This window comes from Lycorma delicatula, chromosome 2 (assembly GCF_047948215.1).
Source record: "Lycorma delicatula isolate Av1 chromosome 2, ASM4794821v1, whole genome shotgun sequence".
Classification (NCBI taxonomy): Eukaryota; Metazoa; Arthropoda; class Insecta; order Hemiptera; family Fulgoridae; genus Lycorma; species Lycorma delicatula.
The window spans coordinates 10,229,967-10,257,299 of record NC_134456.1 but is presented as its reverse complement, the minus strand read 5'-3'; the positions used below and the strand labels follow the sequence as shown (position 1 = coordinate 10,257,299).

At 33.1% G+C, this 27,333-nt stretch overlaps 1 protein-coding gene across 1 annotated transcript in view; it reads right to left on the bottom strand.

Moving 5' to 3' along the window:
- LOC142320112 (uncharacterized) overlaps positions 1 to 27,079 on the bottom strand; it is a 100,222-nt gene extending 73,143 nt beyond the window's left edge. Inside the window, exons 1-2 of the mRNA XM_075357794.1 lie at positions 26,859 to 27,079; positions 10,182 to 10,478 (exon numbers count right to left, since the gene is read on the bottom strand). Of these exons, the coding sequence (XP_075213909.1) occupies positions 10,182 to 10,478; positions 26,859 to 27,056 (495 nt within the window). The 5' untranslated portion in view covers positions 27,057 to 27,079. The remainder of the gene's footprint in view (positions 1 to 10,181; positions 10,479 to 26,858) is intronic.
- Positions 27,080 to 27,333: the final 254 nt, after the last annotated feature.

Genomic DNA, 27,333 nt, shown 5'->3' with positions numbered 1-27,333 from the left:
AAAATAAGTACGGCTTATGATATATATCGTTGAAAACCTCTCGATGACGCTTATTGCTAAAGTTAACGAAAAGTCCAAATTTGTTTTGAATTTTGGGCTTTTTTGGACACTTCTGGTTCAGTCGATTGCAATCAAAAGGGGAGATGCACAATTAGATGTTACAACAGGCCTAAATCCAGAATTTCAGCATCCTACGGCTAATCGTTTTTGAGTTATGCGAGATACATACGTACGTACGTACAGAATTTTCGCCGAAACTAGTCAAAATGGATTCAGGGATGGTCAAAATGGATATTTCGTTGAAATCTGAAAACCGACATTTTTCGCGATCACCAAACTTCCTTTACTCCGTACAAGGAATAAAAAATGAACGCTAATTTGTTTAATACTAAATTATAAGAACATTATTATACAATTTTCTTATAAAATTTAAGTAACATCTTAAAATTTTTTTTATTAAAATATCCCAAAAATTCACAAATGCAGATTGCTCATTTTATGTTATTTGCTTTTTTTTAAGTCATTTCGATTTCTTTTTATAGGAACCTTAAATTGTATAACAGGTTCGTTTACCACTTTTCAATTTGATATGAATATGTTTGAAATTCAAAAAAGGATATTTACAAAATTATTTAAACAACGGTTGGTTTTGTAAAATAATTCTCAGGATTTCGTTGTTCTTTCTAACTTAGCTGTGAAATAGGCATATATCGTGGGTGAAAAAGCTGCATTTTCGATACAAGTGCATTAATAAAATAATTTAAATATTGTTTTAATCTTTCGTCTTGTGGTCGTTCACTAAATCGAAAATAAAAGATCCGATACTTCAGAATTTTTGGGTTTACTAAAAATTGTAAAGTAAATGCATAGTTCAACTATCTCCCCACTTCATTTCAAACATAGGTTTAGTCTGTTACTAAAGCTGGCTCCAGAATATTTCTATATTTATTTTCTTTCTTTTTCTGTTTAGCCTCCGGTACTACCGTAAGGTAAATAAGGTAATTCAAAGGATGAATGAGGATCATACGAGGTCTGTAAATAACGTAATTAGACTAGTTCAGAAAAACGTTTTATGTATAATTCAATTGTGCATCGCCTATCACCTTTGAAACAGTTCCCTTGCAAGCCACGCAACGCTTCAAACGGGTTTTCCACTGTTCATAGCAGTATTGGGACTCAGAAACCGGAATATCCTTCAGATGGTCGGTTACATTTTTTTTAATGTTTTCTACTGTTGCAAAATGTTGTTCTTCGAGGTGATTTTTTTAAAGTCGGGAACAGGTAAAAGTCTCAGGGACTCAAGTCAGGCGAATAACGTGGTTGAGGAATTACAGGAATGGTTTTTCTTTGCCAAAAATTCATTAATTGAGATTGCACTGTGACAAGGTGCATTGTGATGATGCAGCATTCAGTTGTTTTTGAGGGCTGGTCTCACGCGGGAAACTCTTTTCTGCAGTCTTTCAAGAATTTCTCGGTAAACATATTGATTTACAATCTATCCTGTAGGCAAAATCTCCTTATTGACAATGCCATTACTACAGAAGAAACAAATTAGCGTGATTTTGATTTTTGATTTGCTCATTTTTGCTATTTTGGGATGTGGTGAGCTTTAAGTATGCCACTCCTTGCTCTGGTGTTTTGTTTCTGGGTAGTACTCAAATATCCAAGGTTCATTACCAGTACTAACATTTTTTTTAGAAAATCAGGATCAGTTTCAATTCGCCCTAGAAGATAACGATGCACTTTCACCCTGTTGTTTTTCTGTTCAATAGTGAGGTTTTTTGGGAATAATTTTGCACAAACTTTTTTATGTCCGATTAGTTTGTCAAAATTTGATTGACTGGAACGGTTCAAATTCAATTGTTCTGCAATCATTCTGACAGTTAATCGCCGGTCGTACCGTATCAAGTCTCTAATTAGCTCGACATTTTCGTCACTTTTTGATTTAACGGTCTTCCAGAGCGTGGATCGTCCGCAACTGATTCCCGGTCATCTGAAAACGCTTTAAACCACCCAAAAACTTGGGCTCGTAACAGAGAGTCCTTCATACCCCCTTTTCAATTACGTAAAAGTTTCATTAACATTCTCACCGAGTTTAACACAAAACGTGATTGCACAACGTTGCTCATTAGTATCACTCATTTTTGCAACGCACAACAAAAACTCCTTTCACGAAACGTTTGTTTACATCTCACGTGACAGCAATAGACTAAAAATATTAATACGTAATGTAAATCAGCTGTTCATATAACCAACCATACGTTTACTAGTAACTTTACAGTGTTGCCGCTTTGGCTGCCAAAAAGAAAACTAGTCTCATTACTTTATTTACAGACCTCGTATGTATGAATTTAAATGAAGTGTAGTATTGAACGGTTTCAGGTCGACCGATCCAGAGATGACGAGTTTACCACTAGAATATTTTTATATCAATTCTGGCCAAAATGAAAACGACAATCGATTAATTGCAATTCAAGTCAAATCGATAATTATCGGTTGTGAATATTCTTTCCTAAATCAACTACTTCGTATTTAGGATTAATTTGAAATTTAAATTTAAATACTTACTTTTTAATAGTTGGAATATATCTTAGGTTTTTGCAAATTTATTCGGTAAAAAATAAACTTATAGCAAAAAGCTAAGGAAGGTATTACCAATTTATTGCTACATACAAAGTAAATAACTACGCAAAAAACTTCACAGTAATAATACGTACGATCTAAATAGGTTTTATCTTAATTGCATAAAGCCCACCCACTTGTCAAGAAAATACAGCTATATGTTTATCGGGACTAAGAAACAGCCAAGAAATTCTTACCGTTAGGATTTAAAATTGCGAATTTAGCAAAACATTTGTTTCATCGACAATTTTTTGCTACGGTGACTAAGTTTTCCTTCTTTCGTGGTATATTTTCTTACGTTTGTAGTTAACATTCCTCGTTGTTAATGTTCCGCAGTCGCGACCATTTTACTTTAAAACAGTGTAGATAGTTTTTTAAGCCTTTTATAAAAATTAACATATAGATATTTTTCAGGTAATAACGGATCGATGACCCGTTGTGGTCAGGTCAATGATAGGTTTGCTGCACTATTTTTACAGATGCGTCCAGCATGAAGTAAAAAGTGAGTGCGTAGTTCGTGAACGCCCGTTTTACCACGGTTTCCTTTGATCCATCCTGGCCAATGTAGAAGTAGTCCCTTTTTATTTTTAGAGTAACATATCTATCTTTTTTCCAGACATGATCTATATAATGTGCGAGTTTTATAATGCAACGATCAGAATAAGATATCTATTTATTTAGTTATTTTTTCGTTAAATAAGTACTTTTGTATAATTCTCTGCTTCTTCAGAATGAATTTTTTACGAACAGATACTAAAATAGCTGAAAAAGTAACGAATAATATTGCATTAATTTTCCGGCTACGCCGATCAAGTCGTGCAGAACTTATTTCATTCCAAAAAGTTTTGACAAGTCGATTATTAAGAAGCAATACTCATATTTTTAATGAAGTATCAATTTTATTACGATACAATTATATAACTTATTCGATAAATAAATTCTTTATCTAAAGAAAGCGTTTAATGTTCTAAATTAGACATCGTACATAATCTTATAAAATTGAATAAAAAATAATTATTGAAAAAATTTCCTTTAAACACTAGTAAATTACAAGCGGTAATATATATTGATTTATATAAAAACTTATATAAAGATATCGATCGACAACGTAAAAATATTAAGCCATAATTTTACATACAGACATATACGATCAGGGCTATGAGGGTCGATTAAAGATTTTCCAACGAAATTTTCCCAATCGTCTCGCTGTCTGATTTTACCGTGATTAACCAGGCACTGACGTGCAAAATAAAATCCCACGGTATAGGATCCTAAGGTTGTCTTTTATAATTCTTCTAAGATTTTTAACGTTTCGTAATATGTAGCGGCATTCACAGCAATCCAAAGCAAGACGTTCATTTTGTCCCAAAAAATAGGAACCGTAAGTATCTTTACCGAACGTTGTTATTTGAACTCCGGTCCACGAGATGATGAATCTCGCCATCGCATCGACTGCTATTTATTTCGAAATTCGAATAAGAAATCAAGATTTCATCTCCGGTAACAATTTAATCAAACAATTCATCACCTTCATTTTCGTAACGCCGCAAAAATTCATGCGCTGCAGCAAGACTTTTTGGCTAGTGTGTGTCGATTAACCTCTTCGGCACCCACCCGGCAAACAATTTTTTATAGCCCAATTTTTCAATCAGAAGATCTTTATAAATCAAAGATCGTGGAACATTAGGATAATGACGATTATGACACGCCGGTTTTCTCGAATCTTTTCAACTATTCCAATCCGTCATAATTTACTATCGATGGCCGGTTACTACATTCTTCATCACGAATGACCGTTCTTCCTTCTCGAAATGAACGTCATCACCGTCTTAATTTAGCATCACTCATAATATTTGGCCGGCAAACGTCAAAAATATGCTTTTGGATTTCACCGTAGAATTGTTTTTTACCATTTAAAATCGGATTACACACGCTTGGCAGGATCACAAATTGTAGCGCTCATTATAAATCGATAGATACAAACAAAAAAAAATTGGCTAAAACATATTACTGATAATAGTTAACTGTTGATTGAAATAACTGAGCTACGCAAGCGCCATCTGTTTACATCTCGTATAAAAGCGGCAAATTCAAAATGGATCTTACTTTGAAAACACTCTCGCATATTAGGCGTAATTAAATTTGTATGATATAAATTTTGCTAAAAGCAATTTAATTTTTTAACGTTCCAATTTATTTTGCCATTTAACTAACTATTCGCACACCTGTTTTAAAATAATTAAAATAAAATATTAATTTATGTTTAATTCAAAAAACATAACATATAGGTATATTTTTTTACATGTGTACAGTATATGTTTGCATTAAATTGTACAAAATTTTACAGTAATAATATTGTTTTAAAATTATATAATAATTTTAATATTTTTATAGGTTTCCTAGGGTTATTGCACATATAAAAATGGTAAAATTAAAAATTATCTATTGTGAAATTTTACGATGATTCACTTTAATGTAATATATATATATATATATATATATATATATATATATATATATTATATAAGAATGTAAATTTGTGTATGTGTGTATGTATTAATTATAACGGATTTTTGTTGTAGAACAGGTTAAACACATCATTAAAAAAAACACAAGATGTTTAGCATGATATTTTCATTCAACCTGACCGTTAGTCCGGGTCTAGACATAGCCACCGCCAAGAGATGCGATTCGAAAGTGTAATCCAAGTATAACTTGAATTATAACTTTCACTCCTCTGTAAGAGTGAACAATAAAATATTAAATAAAGTCGCATATATGTAATATAATTCATAGCACAATATGGAATGTTATAACGTTTTAATATTACCTTTTCATTTTGCTCTCTCTTATTATCTTTCTACTTATTATATAAAATATATTTTGAATATGTATACACGTATAAAACATTGTTATTTTCAAGCCGTTATCTATAACGACAATATTATTTTTATAATTACTTAGTTTTATTATTTTATTCCTGTTTTGAAACGTATAAAAATATATGCACGTGTATAAACAAGTTGTTTTAGGAAGTTTTAACGTACTTTATCAATATACAGGTGTCCCATATAAAACGCAACCCAACATTATATTAGTAGGTATTGAAATAATAAAATGGCATGCGTAAATGTAAATGTAATTTTTATTATTACCATTCATTACCTTACATTTAGAGTAAATGTTGGAAGTGGCCGCCATCTTCTTGAATACAAGCTTCAATTCTTTTTACAGCGTTTCTTGCAACTTTTTTCAAAGTTTGTGGCTGGATATTTAATACAGCTTGGTTAATATCGACTTTCAATCGTTCAAGTGTTCGTGGTTTGTTGCTGTAGGCTTTTTCTTTGAGGTAACCCCGTAGAAAAAAATCCGCTGCAGTCAAATCTGGAGATCTTGGTGGCCACAAGCCTCGACCGATAACACGATTACCAAAGAATTCCTCGACGAAATCAGAAGTTGAACCTGCGTAGTGCGATGTCGCACCGTCATGTTGTAGCCGGCAGTGTCTGTCTTCCTCTTCCAAGAGTGCGATGAACTGAAATAAAATATCCTGATATCGTTCTGCATTAACGGTGTACTCGAAAAAAATAGGACCGATTATTTTCTTCCGCGATATCGCGCACCACACGCCCGACTTCTGCGGATGTAATTGTTTTTCGTGATAAACGTGGGGCTTTTCAGCACTCCAAATTCTACTGTTTTGGCTGTTTACGTAGCCGTCCAAATGAAACCGTGCTTCATCTGTGAAAAATAACGAATCCATAACATTAATTACTTCACGCAGAAATCGAACCGTTGACAATATTGTAGCCGTTTTTCTTTGTCGGGCTCAAGAAGTCGGTGAACCGTTTGAATGCGATAAGGTCGTAATTGTAATCGTCTGGTCGCCCGATGAACAGTCGATTTAGACAAATTAATTTTAGCAGACAAACGTCTGATCGATTTATTTGGCGAGGCGAGTAATCGGTCTTTGATTCCAGCGACTGTATCTGTATTTAACACTGACGCAGATCTTTTGTGATCCTCGTTATTAAAGAACCAGTCTCTATAAATTTTGCGACTAACCTTAATACTGATGTTTTGTTAGGAGCCGGTTTATCTGGGTACTTATTGCAAAACAAATCTTGCTCTGCAACCAATGATTTCGTACTGAAGTACGACTCGACAATGAAAACACGTTCATCTAGCGAAAACACCATCTTGTCTCTAGCAATACACTGAACGTTATGATTGCATTGTTGTTACTATTCGACGCAGTATTCTACTGCGTCGCCGCGATGTTCAGATGTTGGAAGAGTCCATTTCAGTAACGAGTAGGGGAGTAAGGTTGACATTTGAAATTTCATGGATGAGTGATTGATGGGTTGCGATTTATATGGGACACTCTGTATATTCATCTTAAAACCAATTATATAAACGTAAATTTGAAAACCCTTTATTTGTAAATTACACTTAACGAAAGATTCCGCTCAATTTTCTACACCAAAAGTAAAAATAGTCGTTTCTTAAAATATCCATTTTAACCGAATAAAAGCAAAATTTCAAAAACATTTTTGTTTGATTTCCAATAAAAAAAATAAGTTTTAAAAATTTTATTCGATTTTTATTGTCTTAAATTACATCGGTTTTTTCAGAAAGTTTTTACATGGTTACTGGTAATTAAAAAAAATTAATTTTTGATTTCGACCTGCGGGAAGTTTTATAACAATTTATGTAATAGATTACAGGAAATAAAATTCTAGAAAAAACCATTACTTTTTTTCATGAAAGATTGCATGCACAACCAATAATATTGCTCAATAATTTGTCAGTAGAGTTTTAGTTAACGTTATCTGACGATTTCAACACAAGTAAAAAGCAAATATTTGACTAAAAATAACTCGTAAACAGTATTTCCAGAGGTTTTCTTATATCAATTTTATTTTGATGAGAGTAATACGCCTATAAAGCAAGGTAAAAACTTTCAAAAATACTTTGTGTGTATGTACAAGTTTTTTAATTTCCCTTTATAGCTCGTTCCAAAATTTTGTTGTTTTTTTTTTGTAATATCGACATTTTAGGATCCCAAGAACAAAACACGCTAAACGTCCAGAAAACGTAACAAAAACGTTAGGAATTTTCAGATGAATCTGACCTACGTGTATTCCGGCTGGCTCAACAAAAATTCTTCGAAAAATGGCTTAAAATATTTTCTATATATGACGAATTGACGTGGAAAAAATTAAAAAAACAGGAAAAAGGTAAATTATCTCAATTTTTAATTTTTGACTTTTTATATAGCGGTGGTGGAAATTGATCTTTAGTACCATATTGAGAATTTTTCAAGATTGAAAATTAAACTCTATTTGTATTAATGAAGACGACATGAATAATTTTTAAAAAAGGGGTTCCCGTGGGATCTGACTTAACTTAAATTGACCCAAATATATTTTTTAAAAACTTTGATTTCTTTTAGCAATATAGTACGAATGCAATACGATTTTGATGGTAAAAATGTCATTCGATCAAGGGGGTCAATCGGGACCCAATTTTTTTTTACTAAGATTTTTGATTTTTTCTCAATTATACTTGTAATACTATACAATTTTTAAGGTAAAACGTAAAAATTTCATCAAATCGGAGCACAATTTTACAATAAACGTTTTATCTGTTTCTCAATTGCGCTCTGAATATTTCATAATTAAGTCATTATTATTTAAAAACTGTAAGATGTATGTTTTCCTTATTAATTCAATATATAAGCTCTACGCTTTCGCGTAGAAATATAAAATTAGGTTTTTGTAGAGTATAAATATCACATGCCTAACCGGGTTTCAAATTAGATGAAAGGCTAAAATGTTACCGCTCCTTCTGGGAGATCGATTATATTTATTGTTATTATTTTTCATTACTTGTTTATTTACTTTATTTTAATCTCTGTACCGTCGCAAGTTATTGTACGTAACTGTACGATTAATTCCAGATTTTAGGTTCAACGATTAATTTTTATAATACAAAGTTATTTACATTTCATCTACATTAAACAAAATTATCTTAACCGATCTTGTAATAATTCATAGAAAAAACCCGTCAACATTGTCATTATACTTTCCTCATATTAAAAATAAAGCTTAAAATTGCTTTCTTTCCTCAGCGATAAGAATTATAATTACCGTTAAATTCTTAAATAAAGGAGTGGAAAAAAGTTTCTTCGTGTTTTAATGCAAAAGTACAAAAAGATTTTTTTTTTACATTTGAAGTGAAATTTATTAAATCAAATATGTGCCGTTTTGATCGATATTCCCGGCCAAGTTCAAGCTCACACATTTTTGGACGGGTCACCCAAGATATGAGGGTCTGTCGTTTTCATGATAGAAAACGAAACCTTTCCTATCAATTCTGGTCGCTTTATTTCGATAGCTTGGAGTAATATTTCTGATATTTGACATTAAGCGTTAGAATCAATCTTTTGATCCGGTGCAACAGCCCATATTGAACAATACCTTTCCGATTTCACCATACACAGCATTTATTTTTCTCGGCGTCAATCCAGCCTTAACCACTAATTTTTTTTTCTGTTTAGCCTTCGGAACCACCATAAGCTATTACTTCAGAAGATGAATGAGGATGATATGTATGAATGTAATTGAAGTGTACATTTTTTTTTTTTTTTGTACATTTTCAGGCGACCGTTCTTTAGACGTGTAGTTAATTGAAAACTCTACCACCAAAGAACACCGGTATCTCCGATCTAGTATTCAAATCCATATAAAAGTATCTGCCTTTACTAGGATTTGAACCTTAGAATTCTCGTCTTGGAAATCAGCTGATTTGCAGTGACGAGTTCACCGCTAGACCAACCCGGTGGGTTAGGCTTAGCCACCGTTTGCGAAGCGTTTAGTTTCATCGATCACGATCTTTTCCGTACATTATTGTTGTAGGTAATTCATAATGATTCGTTTCAAAAATGATTCGATTTTAATGTAAATATAATCGTAAATTCTATATTACACTAAGACAATACCTTAAAAAAAGAATTAAAAAAAATTATATCAACTAAAAGTATATTGGATATTTGAAGAATAATAATAGATAATTTTTAATAATAATATTTTTTTTTACGTTAAAAGTTTTCTGTGATAAAAAGCGTTATTATTAAAAAATAACTGAAAAAAAAGATTTTAAAAATTTATAGAACTACTTTCACATGAAATTTCAGATAAGATACTTGATGCATTTACAAAACTTAATAATTTTTAAATAAATAATTAAAATAAGATGCGCTTAATAGCTAATAGAGCAGAAAGAAATGATTTATTCTGTTAAAACTAATATTTTTAATATGAAATTACGAAAATAAAAGTTTTGTAATAAAAAGATTTCCACACAAGTGTTTACTATCGAAAGTTATAAATTAATATTTAATTTATTACCGATTTATCTTCATCATTAAATTATAGAAAATTAGTCAGATGTATTTTAATGATATAGAAAATAAATTTTGTATTTTTATTACTAAAAAAAAAAAAATTAAGATTAGATTTGTTATTAAATAAAATCCAAAATGCTGCATTACTTACCCCGAAAACGAGGTTTAATAATAATGTTTTGATGCCAATTACCGTTGCTGCTTTAGCTGCTTTTGTACCGACCGTTTTTGCCACTTTAATTCCTTTTCCGGCAGACGATGATGAACTAGATGAACTAACACCTAATATCTTCTTAACAACACCCTGCTTAACGGTGTTAAACGCTTTACTTGCTACCTGTTTACCTACTGCGGCTCCGACACTAGCGCCAACACCTAATGATTTCGGTTTAAATAGACGTTTTTCTCTCTCTGACCTTTCCTCTACAACTGGACCCCATACGTCATCCTGTAAATAAAAAGTAAAAAAAAATGTACTTTTACGTCACATAATATTGAACACATTAAAAATATTTACACATTATGCACGGTTCAGAGTCAGTACTTCAAAAGGATACGTGTAATTCTTGCTAGTAATAAGAGCGGCTGAACCGATTTTTATCAAAAATATAGAGTAAATTTTTCTTAATCCTTAAAATAATGACTGAAGAAAGTCATCATTTGTCTTAAAAAAATAAAAACAAATTTAAAAAAGTTTTTGCATTTATTGTTTAGAATGGAATGTAACACATATATTACTCGATAAAAATTAACGACCACAACATCCTCTATAAATTTTACGTACAAATTTATTTATAATTTTGATCGAGTACAAAAATCTGTAAACATATTACAATGGCCGTTTAATGTAAGTGAGACTTTTGCTTCTTTAATTGGGGCATTTTTGTTCTCCTGTTTAGCCTCCGGGAATCACCATCGGGTATAACTTCAGAGAATGAATGAGGATGATATGTATGAGTGTAAATGAAGTGTAATCATGTACAGTGTCAGGTCGACCATTTCTTAGATGTGTGGTTAATTGAAACCCAACCACCAAAGAATGAGGGGGTTTTTGTTGTTGGATATGCTGATGACATTGCTATCCTAGTAGAAGACAAAGAAGTTAATAACCTAGAGGATAAAGCAAATCAGGCGTTACGAATAATTGATGAATGGCTGGTAGGAAGCATGCTACAGATATCCCCTAACAAATCCTGTTGTTTGGTGTTTTCAGGTAGAAGACCTATTAGAAACCTCAATATAAACATTAGAGGAGAGAGAATTAAGGAGGTCAAAGAAGCAAAGTATTTAGGGGTTCTTTTGGATAAAAGCCTAAGATTTAGCAAACACGTAGAGATGATTTGTAAGAAGGTCACTCCTTTGATTAAGGCATTGAGGACGCTTTTCCAGGTGTAGCCGCGGGATACAGAACAGTGTCATACGACGCGTTGTGTATACTAACGAAGGTTCTACCCGTTGATTTACAAATTAAACGAAGAACATTTAGATATAGGGGTAGTCCAAAGATGAGATTGATCGGCTAATTGATCAAGAGTGGCAGGATACATGGACACACTCTAGAGTTGGGGATTGGACCAGGCGACTAATCCCCAACATAAATATGTGGACTAGTAATAGAATAGGTAATGTAGATTTTTATACGACACAACTGTTGACGGGGCATGGCTCGTTCGACCATTATCTGTTTAGAATTGGAAAAAGACCTACCCCACAATGTGTGTACTGCCCAGAGACTGATGATGCGGAACACACTGTGTTTGTATGCCCAAGATGGGCTCCAAATAGAAGAGAAATTTCGGACAACGGACTTACACCTGAAAACCTCTTAAACTGGATGGTCTATAGTGACGATAACTGGGATCGGTTCCGTAGCTTTGCCGGGGAAATCTTACGCACCAAGGAAGAAGAGGACAGAAGAAGGGGTTTGTGAAATTAGGGTAGGGAGGACAGTCCCTCCGTGGAGGGCCCGTACGCCGTGGTGTGCGGGTTCCTGAGAAGGGGGGGGAACTCCTGGGGAGTGTGGGACAAATAAAAGACCGAGTCCCGGTTGGCGGTGCCGCTCCTGCGGGTGCCTCGGCGCTTAGTGGGGGCGGTACCGCTGATTAGAGGCAAAGGCATAATGACCGAGACCCGGTTCCCTGCTGAGGGGATGGGAGGTGGCGTAGCCATACCCCGTCTCCGAGGCGGGGGATTAGTGGCAGGCGAATAAAATAAAATTAAATCGAGACCGGGGGAGCTAACCTGCCGTGCCGGGTGTACAACCGGTGGGCGGGGGACACTCCCTTAGAGTAAAAGGACACTCTCCCCGACTGAGTATACTTAAATGGATATCCGGTCGGGGAGAGTAGGGGGAAAAAAAAAGAAAAAAAAAAAAAAAAAAAAAAACCACCAAGGAACACCGTTATCCACGACCTAGTATTCAAATCCGTATAAAAATAACCGCCTTTACTAGGATTGGAACGTTGGAACTCTCGACTTTGAAATCAGCTGATCTGCGAAGACGCGTTCACCACTAGACCAACCCGGTGAGTTTTACTTGGGACCTTAATATAATTGAGATGGCATTCTTAAACAACATGTTCTGAACTTCCAAATTTTGTGTCGTAATGATACAATCTTCTTCCTCCTCATCAGTCAATATATTTTAAAAAATCCAGGAAAGAGTTGTGTAACTTTCTCGATAACTCAAGCTACCGATGGCTTTGCTCTAGGCCATGTGACTTTGAGTCCAAAAACGACAAAAGAGCAAAACTGTTTTTTTGCCTGTATGAGGGTTTGAATAAGACCGCACACCATCACAAAGAATTTTTGCCACGTAAGGGGCATTAAATTATTTGAAAAATTTACCTATCCTTTGAATTTGAGATACGGGACATGAGGTCTTATCCCCTTGTTCCTGTTCAATGCCTAAATAAAAAAATAATCGTGCCAAATGTCATTCAAATCGATCCATTCCGTCTGGAGATATCAAGCAAAAATACCGATCACGTTACATACTTACAGTACGCATATAAATCTTTTCGGAATCTTTCAATGCCAAATTTGTGTTTGTTTGGTTATAAGGGGTCATGAAACGTCACGATCTGCTAAACCTCTGACATGTAAACTTTGACCTAATCGCATACTTTCTGTAATAAAGTATTCTAAAAAGCTGCACTATATAACTATACAGTGGGAAAGTGAAAATTTTCCTGATTGAAAAAAATCTTTCAAAAAGTAAAAAAAACGACAAACACAGGTAAAAAATAAAATAAATCCTTTCAAAAAGTGTGTTCTTAATAATGACGAGAGAAAACTATTATGGAACTTGAGACAAAGTTTTCTAGAAGAAAGATTATTTTAGCATTAATTTGTGCACATACAAATATTAAAACGAACTTTTAAATAGTTTTAGAACGTAATTTTCAAGTAGAGTACGTAAATTAAATCAAATCTTTGTTGAAGTTTCGCGTGAAAATACTTTGAACATCCAGAATGGTATAGATGAAGTCCTACGCATAAACTATCGCGTGAAAATAAACAAGAACAAAACAAAAGTAATGAAATGTAGTAGAAATAACAAAGATGGAACGCTGAATGTGAAAATAGGATGAGAAAAGATTATAGAGGTAGAAGAATTTTGTTATTTGGGAAGTAGAATTACTAAAGATGGACGAAGCAGGAGCGATATAAAATGCCGAATAGCACAAGCTAAACGAGCCTTCAGTAAGAAATATAATTTGTTTACATCAAAAATTAATTTAAATGTCAGGAAAAGATTTTTGAAAGTATATGTTTGGAGCGTCGCTTTATATGGAAGTGAAACTTGGACGATCGGAGTATCTGAGAAGAAAAGATTAGAAGCTTTTGCAATGCGGTGCTATAGGAGAATGTTAAAAATCAGATGGGTGGATAAAGTGACAAATGAAGAGGTATTACGACAAATAGATGAAGAAAGAAGCATTTGGAAAAATATAGTTAAAAGAAGAGACAGACTTATAGGCCACATACTAAGGCATCCTGGAATAGTCGCTTTAATATTGGAAGGACAGGTAGAAGGAAAAAATTGTGCAGGCAGGCCGCGTTTGGAATATGTAAAACAAATTGTTAGGGATGTAGGATGTAGAGGGTATACTGAAACGAAACGACTAGTACTAGATAGGGAAACTTGGAGAGCTGCATCAAACCAGTCAAATGACTGAAGACAAAAAAAAATCCAGAATGCTATACAGTCACATAATATATTACAATAAACACAAATGATTACAAAAAAACTCATTTTCAAGTCATCTATAAGAAATATATATTTCTTGTTTGAAAAATATTTTATTTATTTATACGGAACCACCAAACAAATTTTTTCTTAAATATATATTGGATTACTCTTCGACGTCTACGAATTTAGTGAAAATAAAAGCTTGTCAAAACTTAAAAAAAAAAAAAATAATTGGTTGAATAGAGAATCTATTTTTATTCTACGTTAATCACAGAGTATCGTTTTTAAGTGGTTTCTTGCTCAATACTAGTCATTAAAAAGTTAACTTTTGAATGAAATATTCCCACAAATATTTTTGTATTTTATGTCTTGCTTTATAATGTAATACAGTGTCCCATATAAAACTCAACACATGAATCAGCCTTCTATAACATTTGAACAGACAATCTACTTGCCCACATTTTATTAGTATTGACTATATCCAATACCCGACTATCTCGCCGATACAGTAAACCGGTACCGATAACTATAAATGTTGATCAGAATGAACGATGCTCAGGGTATTTTAGTGAGAAGACGATTTTTACAACAGAAACGTGTTTTTTATTATCAATTTTAATTCAGAATGCGATCAATGCAGGAATTTTTTTGCCGTAAATACCAAGATAGACTAGTTCCTAATAAATACATTAGTATTAGGTCAGTGAGAGGTTCAATTAATGACAAGGAACACAAAAGCTCAAGGACGGTGTCGAATGCACACAGTCTCTAAAATTAATGACCGATTAACTCCCTCGCAAAAACAATAAATTACATTTGTCACTTGAAATTAAGCGTTAATTGGTTGACAAAACAGTCAAAGCTAAAACCAAACTCAAATAGTTCATCAACCTGTTGATCCCGAAAAAAAAACAGGTTATAATATTTTATCGGTTTAGTCGATAGGTGCGTGAGGGAATTCGTGTTATGGACTCGCCATTTTTCTTTGACGAGGCGTGGTTTTATTTCGATGACTACATAAACGTTACGATTTGAATCGCTGAAAATCCCAAAGAGATCATAAAAAATCATTGCCACCGCAAAAGATTGGCGTCTCCTTTACGAAAAAAAGCTCTTACTGGCATTGTCTTTAGATACACCATTAATGGAGAGCGATAACAAAACATTTATAGAAATTCATTGCACTATTGGAAGAAAAAAAATCGATCGTGCTTGTTACAACAAGGTGGCGTAACATCGCACTATATAAATTCAATTACTGCTTCCATTAGCGAATTCTTTGGTGATCGCGTCGTCGGTCGTGGCTTGTTGTCGCTGAAATATCCAGACTTGTTCTTTGGGGTTACCTCAAAGAATAATCTTAAGTACAAACCGCGAACGCTTAGAACAACTGAAGACTAATATCGAAGAAGCTGTATTAATTATTCGTTTGGACATAATAATAAAAATAGTTGGTAAGTGGAAATTATTATATAATTAATTATTCAGTCTCAAACTCTAAAAACAGTGTTAAGAAACACACTGAAAAATGTGAAGATGTATTCAGAAAGACAGCGGCCACTTTTGGCAGTTACTCTAGAATTTAAGCGTTATAGAATTTAATAATAGAAAATGCTAATGCTTTTTACATTTAGGTGCACCTACTAACAAGCGGCTGTACAAATGGGTTGAGTTTTATAAGGAACATTCTGTATTTTTAGTAGTTATAACTATTGAAAAAAAGAATTATTTCCCGTTTCCAGAATAATTAATCAAGTATTTCAAATTTTAGTATTCTTTTCTTTTTATTCAACAGTTCAATTCACTACTATATATTTTTTTTAAATTTACATCGATAAGCTAGTTGATTTTAAGTCCAAGTTCTTCATCGTTCGTGGAACGGATTACAATAATTAATTTGTTTCTACAACAGGCTGACGCCCGATAACAGTTACCATGAATGTTAGATGATAATGAATTCTGTAGCGTGTGAAAAAAATTTCATGCCTGACAGGGAATTCGAAACCCGGAACCTCCGGATGAAAGGCGGTCATGCTATCACTGAGCCATCACGGAGATCAAAGCAATAATATTTATAATACAGATGCATTTTGTATCTACGGGTGCATTATTTAAACGCAATTCTCCAGTCCATTATATAACGTATATTACAAGCTATAAAATGCCAATTATATTAGCTATAATAATTTTTTAAATAAAAAAATTAGTAATTAGTACAATATTGCCGGTACGATAGTTATAAATTCCTGGAAGTTCCAGCATATGTACAATCTACTGGAGAAAGTTAGTACGAACAGTAAATTACATTCATCTGTTACTCCTTTTCTAAAACAGTTATGTACCGCGATTCAGTATTCGAATGTTATTCTTACATCTTTGTTATCTGTCAATTAAAGACCTTACAATAAAATACTTTCTACTTTAAATAATTTTTTTAAATTGCTATAATTAAAATTTTTTGGTACCGTTTTTATTGTTGTTATTTTACAATACATTTTTCTACTTAAAATAATTGCATTTCATCTTTATTAATTGTTCAGGTAGAATATTTATTTTGTATATTATTTTTTACATCGGAATAAATTAGTTAAAATGATTTAGCTATTTTTCTATTATTTTCCAGTCAATTTTAAACGTAAAAAACCACAGTAATGTTGTTATTTTTCACCCTCAGTCTATACTTTCCCGGTTATATAGCTGTAAAGTATACTGTTATATACGGGAAAGTATGCTGAGCGACTCAAAGTTTGCACGTCGGAATTTTTGCAGATCTTAACGAATCATGACTACTACCCGTAAAAACACAACTTAAATTCTGAAGTTTTGTTTTTATGGTCTTTAACAAATTTTAGAAGGAAGTATCTAAGTATATATATATATATAAGGAACACAAAATATTCAGATCCAAATATGTCACAACGCAAATAATAGATATAATATAATTACTCAGACAAAATATTTAGATCACAAATATTCCATATTAATCAGTCTGGAATACAGAAAACAATTATTTTTTTTATGTCTAGTTTTCGTTAGAATTTTCTTTAAAAGAAAATACTTTGAATATCAGTCAGACGATGCATATAATATATCATCACATTCTTTCATATTGACAATCTTCAATATAGAACACGTATTAATTCGTTAAAAAAAAAATTTGTTCAATTTTTTCTCGAAGAAACTTTATACAAGATCAGCAGAGGAAGAAGTTCCTTTAAGAAAAAATAAAAAAATAATGAAATTTTAATTTCATAAAGAAAGGCTTGTATATACATACAAGTAAAAAATGTTCAAGCCGAATCAAAAATTCTTCCCGCTTTAGAAAACAATTAAAATGTAATACAATTTCGCTTTACGTCGGATCATTTTAATCGGGCAAAGTTAAAAGATTCTATATCTTCTAATTAAAATGAAAAAGATAATCTAGCGATCGCTTTCCTTTACTTTCCATCCCTTTACTTTTTATAAAAAGAATAATAATTCATGGTGAAATCCTTTTAGGGATTAAAAAAACACAAAACCAGTTGTGTTAGTCTGTTAAAGATGATAATGGTTTTCAGGGTAGTTCAGAAATAATTTTAATAGATGTTATATTGTCTTCCGTCTTTTTGAAATTCTGCATAGCATTTACATTTAATGAGAACTGGAAATGCTGAAGGAAATGCTTTAGGCAGATTTGCAGATCAAGGAAGTGAAATCAGCACTAGATATTCTATCTACAAAATAATCACTATTAACTTCACGCTAATTTATTTCAATAAGAAATAAATTTCGAATAGTATGTAGACAATTATCGGCATCTTTACATTTTTTTGTAATTACAAAGTGCTTTTTAGGATACCAAAAAAATTATTCTTAACACAATACGTAACAATTTTAAAAACCTTAAATGGAAAACCGTGTACACTTTTTAACCTCAGATCAAAGTAACCAAATATTTGTTTAATGTATAAAAAGAAATTACGTAAAACCTTCCTAAAAAAGAGGATTATAAAAATATTTAATAATATTTTAGGGCTTTTTTTCTGTCTAGTCTCCGGAACGACCGTTATTACTTCAGAGAATGAATGAGGACGATAAGTATGAACGTAAATGAAGTGGAGCCTTGTACAGTCTCATGTCGACCATTCCTAAGATATCTGGTTAATTGAAACCTAATATCAAAGAACACCGTTATCTACGATCTAGTATTCAAATCCGTATAAAAGCAACTGCCTTCGCTAGGATTTGAATTTTAGAACTATCGATTTCTAGATCGGCTGATTTGCGATGAGGAGTTGCACCGAGCGGCGGGCATGGAGGAACCTGGAATACGTCGAACTGAAGCCGAGTACATTGAACGGTTAAGACAATCTTTCGATAGACGACATACAATGTACCAGATGGAGCGACCACCCCCTCCGAGACTGAAATCGAGAAAGGGATTTTTGAACTCTACATCTATCGAGCCCCCTCCATGGTTCCCAAAAAGGGCTCCAACACCTCAAGGACATGACCTGGACTGACAAACGTGGGTGACTTTAAACCGGCTTCGAACTGGAGTTGAACCAACCAGAGTTAACCGCGCTAGATAGCGTCAAATAGAGCCTAACGACCTGAACTGCGAGTGCGGTGAGATTCAGGACTCTGAACATCTCCTAAAATGCACCCTCTGCCCGACCAAATGCACATTAGAAGATCTGCGGCAAGGAAATGCTTCTGGTGTTTCGGTGGCACAATACCGGTCGCAAAGGTTTTAATGTCTCATCGTTCGGACACGAAAAAGAAAGAAAGATGCGATGAGGAGTTAACCGCTATTAGAAAAATTAAAGTTAGAAGAATCGGAATGTTTATGTAAGGAGAAGAGTCCAGACGGACTACGCACTTCAGACTAAAATGTACGACGATATCAAGAGACTTTTCAGTGAAGTCTGAGAAAGTCCACAAGTCGCGCTAGCCGAGAATTTGCGATAACTCATATGATTTTTTGTCATGTGTTAAGACGACGCTTGCATTTCTGGCCATACCGACTGTGACCGGTAGAAGCTGTCCCTCCATGTAAGCGACAAAACAAAACGTAAAGATTTCTGTGATATGGAAATATCAAAGATTTTTCTGCGACAAACATTTCGCTTAGACGATATGGAAGACGAAAGCTTCTTACCGCTGATAATTTTTAGTGATGAAGTAACACTTCATTTACGGAGTAAAGTTTCACGTCACAATGTTCGCATACGGGAGAGTTGAGAATCTATACCGGATAGCGTATACAAAATTTACCTTAAGTTTTGATGAATTAGTGAATCGATAATGTTTTTTTGTACGACTTCATTTACTAAAAATTATGTCCCTTTTTTTTTGAACAAAACATAGTAACAGGAGATTCTTATTTTCAGATACTGTAGGCTGTTTTTTCCACAATTAATTGAAAATTAAAAAAAAATCCATTTTTCAGCAAGTTTAAGGGGCGTCACTTCGATGCAACCGAGATTGTCAGTTTCTAAATGAAACATTACATTACCTTGACGATAGATTTTTCAACAGTGTATAATTTTTCTTGTACTACACTTTACTATGATGCATATCCGCTTAAAATCGGATCATTAATTTCGATACATTCCATATAATATCCGGGAAAATTATTTACATGGAGGGATATTAAAAAAAAAAAACTTTATCGCTAAAATACTAGAGAAAAATTATCGTAAAAGTGCTACCGAACTAAAAGAAGAAATAATACGCGTAAAAAGTAAATTTATAAATAAAATAATCTAATGTGAACAACTTAGTTTTAAAATAATACTAAAAAATTTAATTTTTATATTAAAGTTTATTTTTTTTTATAGTCAGTCGTAGTACAGAGGAAAATTCTATTTATATTACAATAATATCCTTACATAGTAAATGTTATGGTTAAATTTATTGAGATGTTACATAATAAAATTTTATTTGACACTATATGTCACTTTTTATACAACGTGTCAATATTCGCGTATACAACTGAATGCAATAAAATATCGCCACCTCAGTATAAATTACAAAATTTATTACGCCTGTTTTACTCTTTACTTTTCTTTAAAGAATGTTTTTAAGTAATTTTTTTTTTGTGCAGATTTATTTTTTTAATATCTCAATAATACAAATTTTTATTTCTACTTTCCAGTAAAAAAACCATTATACACAGATAATTTGTTTTGTTAAGGTTGATGAAAATTGGTACTGCGCCTTAAATATATCTTAAAATATCAGGTTATAAAAAAAACTTATAGGAAGTTTTCATCGATTTCATGTTTAAATACACTTTAGAGTTTAAAGGGTTTGAAACATCAAAAATTAAATTGTACGGAAATAGGTATATAATGCATTTTTATTATCTCTGATATTAATTGTGTTCGCTATACATTAAGTCATTACGATGAACAAATTCTATAGCTGAATATCTGCACATTTTAAGTCAAAGTGATAATAATATACCGTCTCCGTAGGTAACGGGAAACCACTTCCTTCCTAATTTTTCTTAGTAAGGCCGGTATGATTGTTATCCCTAGCAATGGAAATGTTATTTTTACGAGTACTTTACTCAAAATTTGTCACTTACAACCGTTAGTTTATGATGAATAATTAATTTACAATAAATTTTATTACAAATAAAAAGTTCTTTAACTATGATTCATTAATTTTTTTAATATCTTTGTTATTTGGGAAGTAAAATTACTAAAGATGGACGAAGCAGGAGCGATATAAAATGCCGAATAGCACAAGCTAAACGAGCCTTCAGTAAGAAATATAATTTGTTTACATCAAAAATTAATTTAAATGTCAGAAAAGAATTTTGAAAGAATATGTTTGGAGTGTCGCTTTATATGGAAGTGAAACTTGGACGATCGGAGTATCTGAGAAGAAAAGATTAGAAGCTTTTGAAATGCGGTGCTATACGAGAATGTTAAAAATCAGACGAGTGGATAAAGTGACAAATGAAGAGGTATTGCGGCAAATAGATGAAGAAAGAAGCATTTGGAAAAATATAGTTAAAAGAAGAGACAGACTTATAGGCCACATACTAAGGCATCCTGGAATAGTCGCTTTAATATTGGAAGGACAGGTAGAAGGGAAAAATTGTGTAGGCAGGCCACGTTTGGAGTATGTAAAACAAATTGTTGGGGATGTAGGATGTAGAGGGTATACTGAAATGAAACGACTAGCACTAGATAGGGAATCTTGGAGAGCTGCATCAAACCAGTCAAATGACTGAAGAAAAAAAAAAAAAAAAAAAAAAAAAAAAAAATTTGTTGAAAAGTTTACTTTTAAAGAAGATAAAAATTTAAATCTAATAACTGATAATTAAGATTGGAGGGATAAAAAAATGTTCGGTCTGATGTGAAGTTGAACAGTTTCGTTGATTCTGTATTACCCGATAAATAAAATTACACTAACCTCGAAAAAAATGAAGGTGGTTTTGAGTTTAAACAAAAAAATTCTACAGAAAGCGTCGGTTGAGAACAATATTTTCATCCGATACTGCCTCTTTCGTCGGAACGCGTATACAATCCCAATATTTACAACTTATCATCGATAAATGTATAAATAAATGTTGACTGTTTTTCAAAGAAACAAATACAATTCGTCGGGCTGGATTTCATATACAGCACCTACACAAGCTAAAATGGTGGAAAATTTTACCAGAATACCACATTTTAATGTCAACTCAAATTTTTATCAGAACATTGAACAACCTATTGCAGTCGTCACAAAAAAAAAAAAAACTTAACCACTAACAAAAATATAAAAATTGCATTATGACAGTTAACGTTCTCCCTATGGGAAATATTACATATGTAGAAGCACTATACGGTTATATTTTATTATATATAAAAATTGTTTTGAAACCCTTTTGCCAAGAGTTTTCATTCGACACCCATACTGCTAGGATTTGGAAAAAAACACCATTTTTTTAAGTTCAACATTACGGTGGCTAGCATCCGCCTTATTGATTATTTCGTGACTTCATCTATTTTATAACAACCGCAGTGTCAAAACGATTCCAACGATATCTCATTTGACAAATTCGGTCCAATACGAGTATTTATTGAATTGAATATCTATACATATATATAAAATACAGACACGAAAAACATAACCCTCCTTTTGGCTTTGATGTAATCGGGTAAAAAGTAACACCTGAGTTAGATTAAATTTACACTTTTTAATTAATTTATTCTTTAAGTAATATTATAAATTTTTATATGCTGTTTTACTTGGTGGTCAGAATTAAAACAACATACACACACACACACACATATATATATATATATATATATATATATATATATATATATATGTAATTCAATTTTCATAATTTAGAAAAAAGAACCAATTAAGACTTATACCTGGTTAGAATTAACCAGGTAATAGAATTATAAGATGCAAAACTATAGTATTAGTACATATTAAGATAAATAAAATAAAAAAATTCATGAATAATGCAACATATTAAGTCTGAAATGTATATTTTTTCCTGTAGCGATGTTCTTCCGTAAATTAAACAGAATCCTTTGCTTCTATTGTACGTATATTAATGTATTGTACGTAATTTTGATTAATCGCCTCCAATGTTGGAGAATAATATATGTAATTTGTATATTTAACGTTAATTATACGAGCGAAGCGATCGTAGGTTATGTTTGTTTAGGTTATGTGATGTACGAACGATTCGTCAGTACACGTAATCTAACCAAGCATAACCTCCGCTAGCTTTGCTCGTTAACATCGACTAATTAACAGTAATGTTTTGATTATTTAAATAATAAATTCAGTGATTACTGCTTATTTATAGTCAGCTGTTATTTTATTACGTAAAATATGATAATATGAAGAGGATATAAAATAACCGGAATATTTAATAAATTGCTATATTTATTAAATTCTCCAACATTGGAAGCGTTTAATCTAATGTACTAGTTAATATACATAATCACCGGGTTAATCAAATTTACGGTAACATATATAACAGAAGATTTAAACATTTTTTCTATTGAACGTAACAAAAAATAAGAATACATTTTCCTTCTTAATTAAGACATAATAAAATAATTAATTATTAAATATGTATTATTATTTGTTTATAAATAAAATTTAATCTTCAATTTATAAATACTGGATATTATGAAATGCATTCCTTCTTTAATAACGAACACTACTGTTTTTAATGAATACGTTGGAAATATAATACAAACCAAAAAAGAATTTGGAAATAATCAAGGGATTAGCATCGGAAGAAAAAAACAATTTTATAAGAATTGCAGATTACATAATGTTTGCAGGAAATAAAGCACACAATACTCAACATACGATTTCAAATTTAAAAGACATTATGATAACGCTAAATGTGAAAACGAATCAAAAGAAAACAAAAGTAATGACAACAAAAAAAGATAAACCAATCATCATTTATAAAAGAAATAACTGAAAAATTGAATAGAACACGTTCTTAGGAAGCATGTTAAGAGTAGAAAAAACATGAAAAGGATATAAAAATACCGATCGCAAAATAAAGATTTAATAAAAATATTACTACTAGTTCAGCGTTTAGAAAGCTCAGTGCAGGATGGTGATTTTGTTGTGGCTGGTGATTATAGATGAACTCCTTCAGAAGGAGTTTCCTGTCGGCGTCCAGGTCCTGGCTTATGCAGATGACCTTGCAGTCCTCGTAGAGGGAAGGACGGTCTTGGAGGTGCGGGAGAGAGTGTATGCGGCCATCGACACTATACAGGAGTGGTTGAGGTCCAGGGGTCTGCAACTGTCTACGGAAAAATGCCGGTGTATTGCCTTTACGGGTAGAAGAGTGCTAGAACCGTTCAATATTTCCATCAACGGTCATGCTATAGAAGAAGCGAATAACATCAAGTACTTAGGAGTTATCCTCCAGAAAAACGGTAGATACACAGAGCACATAGTCAATGTATGCAACAAGGCAGAAAGGATGATAAAAAGTCTAAACATCATTATGTCATCGCAGAATGCCCCTCGGGCCTCAAAGCGCCGTTTACTGGCGACCACCGTCGTGTCTTCGCTTATGTATGCCGTTCCGGCCTGGTGGCGCTCTATCGCCATCAGGCGCAACAAAGAGAGACTGGCGAGGACGCACAGGTGTGTGCTCCTAGGTGTTGTGTCCACTTACAGGACAGTGTCCTATGCCGCCCTGTGCGTGTTATCGGGTACACCTCCTATTGACCTAATCGCAAAAAAGAGGATGGAGAGGGCACAAGGCAAGCCAGCACAAAAGGTCAGGGATGGCGTTTATAATATCTGGCAGGAAAGATGGTCGCAGGAAGCTGTGGGTCGATGGACGAGAACCCTCATCCCCAACATCAAGCCACGGTTGTCGAGAAGATTTGGTGAGGTTGATCATCACCTATCGCAGTTTTTTACAGGACATGGTTCCTTCAATAACTACCTGCACAAAATAGGCAAGAGAGAAGAGCCAATCTGCAACTACTGCAACGAGATAGATGATGCTGAGCACACCTTTTTTGAGTGCAATAGGTGGGACACACTTAGACATAGTAAGGCACTCACAGGTATAACTCCAGAGACAACAATAGACTACATGCTAAGAAGCGAGTCAAACTGGAATAATTTTGCTAGTTTTGTTAGACAAGTTGTTCTACAGAAATACTCCGATGAGAGAAGACAAGGTGTTGGCTAGAATAGGACTGGGTGGACAGCCTTGCTGGTGAGGTCCAGCATGCTGCGGTGTGTTGGCACTGATGAGCCACCAAGGACTCCACGGGTAACAGTCAGGCAACAGCACACTGAATACTGAAGGGACCCGGTACCGCGTCGCGGCGAAGTGGGTCTGGCGTGGTGTAATAATGTGGTGTATTAGTATTGCCCTTTTGGGTCCCCAAGGGGGCAATATTGATAAAGAACTCTCAAAAAGAGCTAACTGGTAGGCCGACCTGCCTTGCCGGTATATAGCCGGTAGGTGGGGAGGCCTATTTGAGTTTAAAGACACTCCCCTGGGCGGCGTAATACCAACAAGTCGGTCCGGCCCAGGGGAGCTGAGAAAAAAAAAAACAAAAAAACAAAAAAAAAAAAAGGATGGTGATGGATAGCTGGAGTGACCATGGCTTCTTGCTACAACCTATGCGCAATACACAATCCCTTATATCCGGGATCGGCAACCTGCGGCTCGCGAGCCACCCTCTTTGGATGTGAAGCTGCGGCTTTTTAGTCATACGAAAATATTATTTATTTTATCAAAAAAAAAAAAACATTTAAAAATCGATTAACGAGAATTAGGCACCGATTCTATCGCTTTGCCACTTGTACTCGCTTTCCAGCGCACCCTTCCCCCGTGACACGCGTCGTCACTGTCATCAGTCCGTCAGAAGCTCTCGAATGACGCCGTCGTCGGATGTTTCTATGTAGGTTTTAATTCGCTTTCGACGCAAGACAATTTGGCGTCTTCACCAGTGCTTTGGCTGTGACGTATAGTTTGTTGTTTCAAGTAAGAGTTAGAAGCGAATTATCTTCTCAAAGTTATGTATGTACATATATATAATAACAATAAAAAAACCGAAGTAAAGATAGGTAACATAATAAGTATTATATTTTTAAAATACATATTATACATATTTTTTTCGAAGTAAGATACCTATCTACTTTTTTGAAGTCAATTAAAATTGTCAAAAAAAAAACAACAAAGTACTACTGTTGGATATTACCGCGAAAGTGTTTTTATTAAAATATATATTTAATAAATTACCTATTTTATTATTTATCTATTTTATAGCTTTTATTATTTAAAAATTAGCGTTAATATAATAACTATAAGTGTAAGTACCTATAAACTGTTATTTAATAAACCTATTTTCGAAAAGATTTTGTGGCTCTTTAAAAACTTTGAAATTTTGTAAATTGTAATTTTTGACTCTTCCGACGAAAAAGGTTGCCGGCCCCCTGTCCGATACTATAATAATCAAAGCCCAACTCTATTTTAAACCTCCTAGGAGGGACTACTGCTCATCTTTGTATTTACGCCTTTTAAACTTTAAAGAGTTAAACTATGCGATTAGATAAGTTTTGAAGAAACGGCTTGCGCTATATTACATCTGGAGAGTACTTTTGTGCAGGAATGAAACAAAGATAATAGAGGAATAGTGGACAAGAAAGTATAGAGGAATTTAAAATGTAGATGTAGATGTAGAAGAATAGAATAGATAAATTAAATATAGAGAGAATTAAAAATGAAAAAATAATGGGAATAGAAACTTCGTTAGAAAAAAATCAGAATTAGAATATCGATTTACTCGGACACAATAGCTGATTAAAACGGTGCTAAAAAGAAAGAAGGTGCAAAGAAGAGAAGGAAAACAGTTAAAATTAGAGAAAATTCAAAAGAAAGCGGGAACTATCAAGAATCAAAAGTTTAGCCGGAAACACAAGAAAATGGAGAACGGTGTACCTAAGCGATGAAAAAAAAACAATTCGATAATTTTTCATAATTGGCCTACCAATCTACGTTACTTTGTAATAGACAAATATGTTTGAAGCTATTTTGGAAATCTGATCGACTCCGAGTATGTATAATAATTATACGTACTCATCTCAAATCTATTTATTTAATAGAATAATAAATATGTTAAATCGTACCTGTAATTCTATTAACGAGTCGCTAGACGGTGATTCATTAACATCGTAACCTGTACTTTCTAACAAGCGTCGTTGGTAGCCAGGGCCTGGTCCTCTACCCAATGCTGGAGATGCGTGTACAACTAATAGTAATAATACTGACATCGCAACTGTCCAGACACAGCCCATTATACTACCAGCTATTGTGATTTGTACCATTTTTTGTTTTGTTTTCTTCTCTGTTCTCTAGTTGTACGGTATATTGTTACCTGAAACATATAAATAAAAATATACACGTTAAAATGAAATCTAATTAAACTAAAAGTTATTAGAAAATGCATAAATATACAGCGATATTATTGTACGAATATAAACTGGTTTTGGTATGGAAAAGTGGTATTAAAGCAGAGGAAACTTTACGCTAGAGCTCCTTGTGATTATTTGCATACAAGACATATTTTTCAATGAACGTAAGTATATTTTATATAAGAAAATA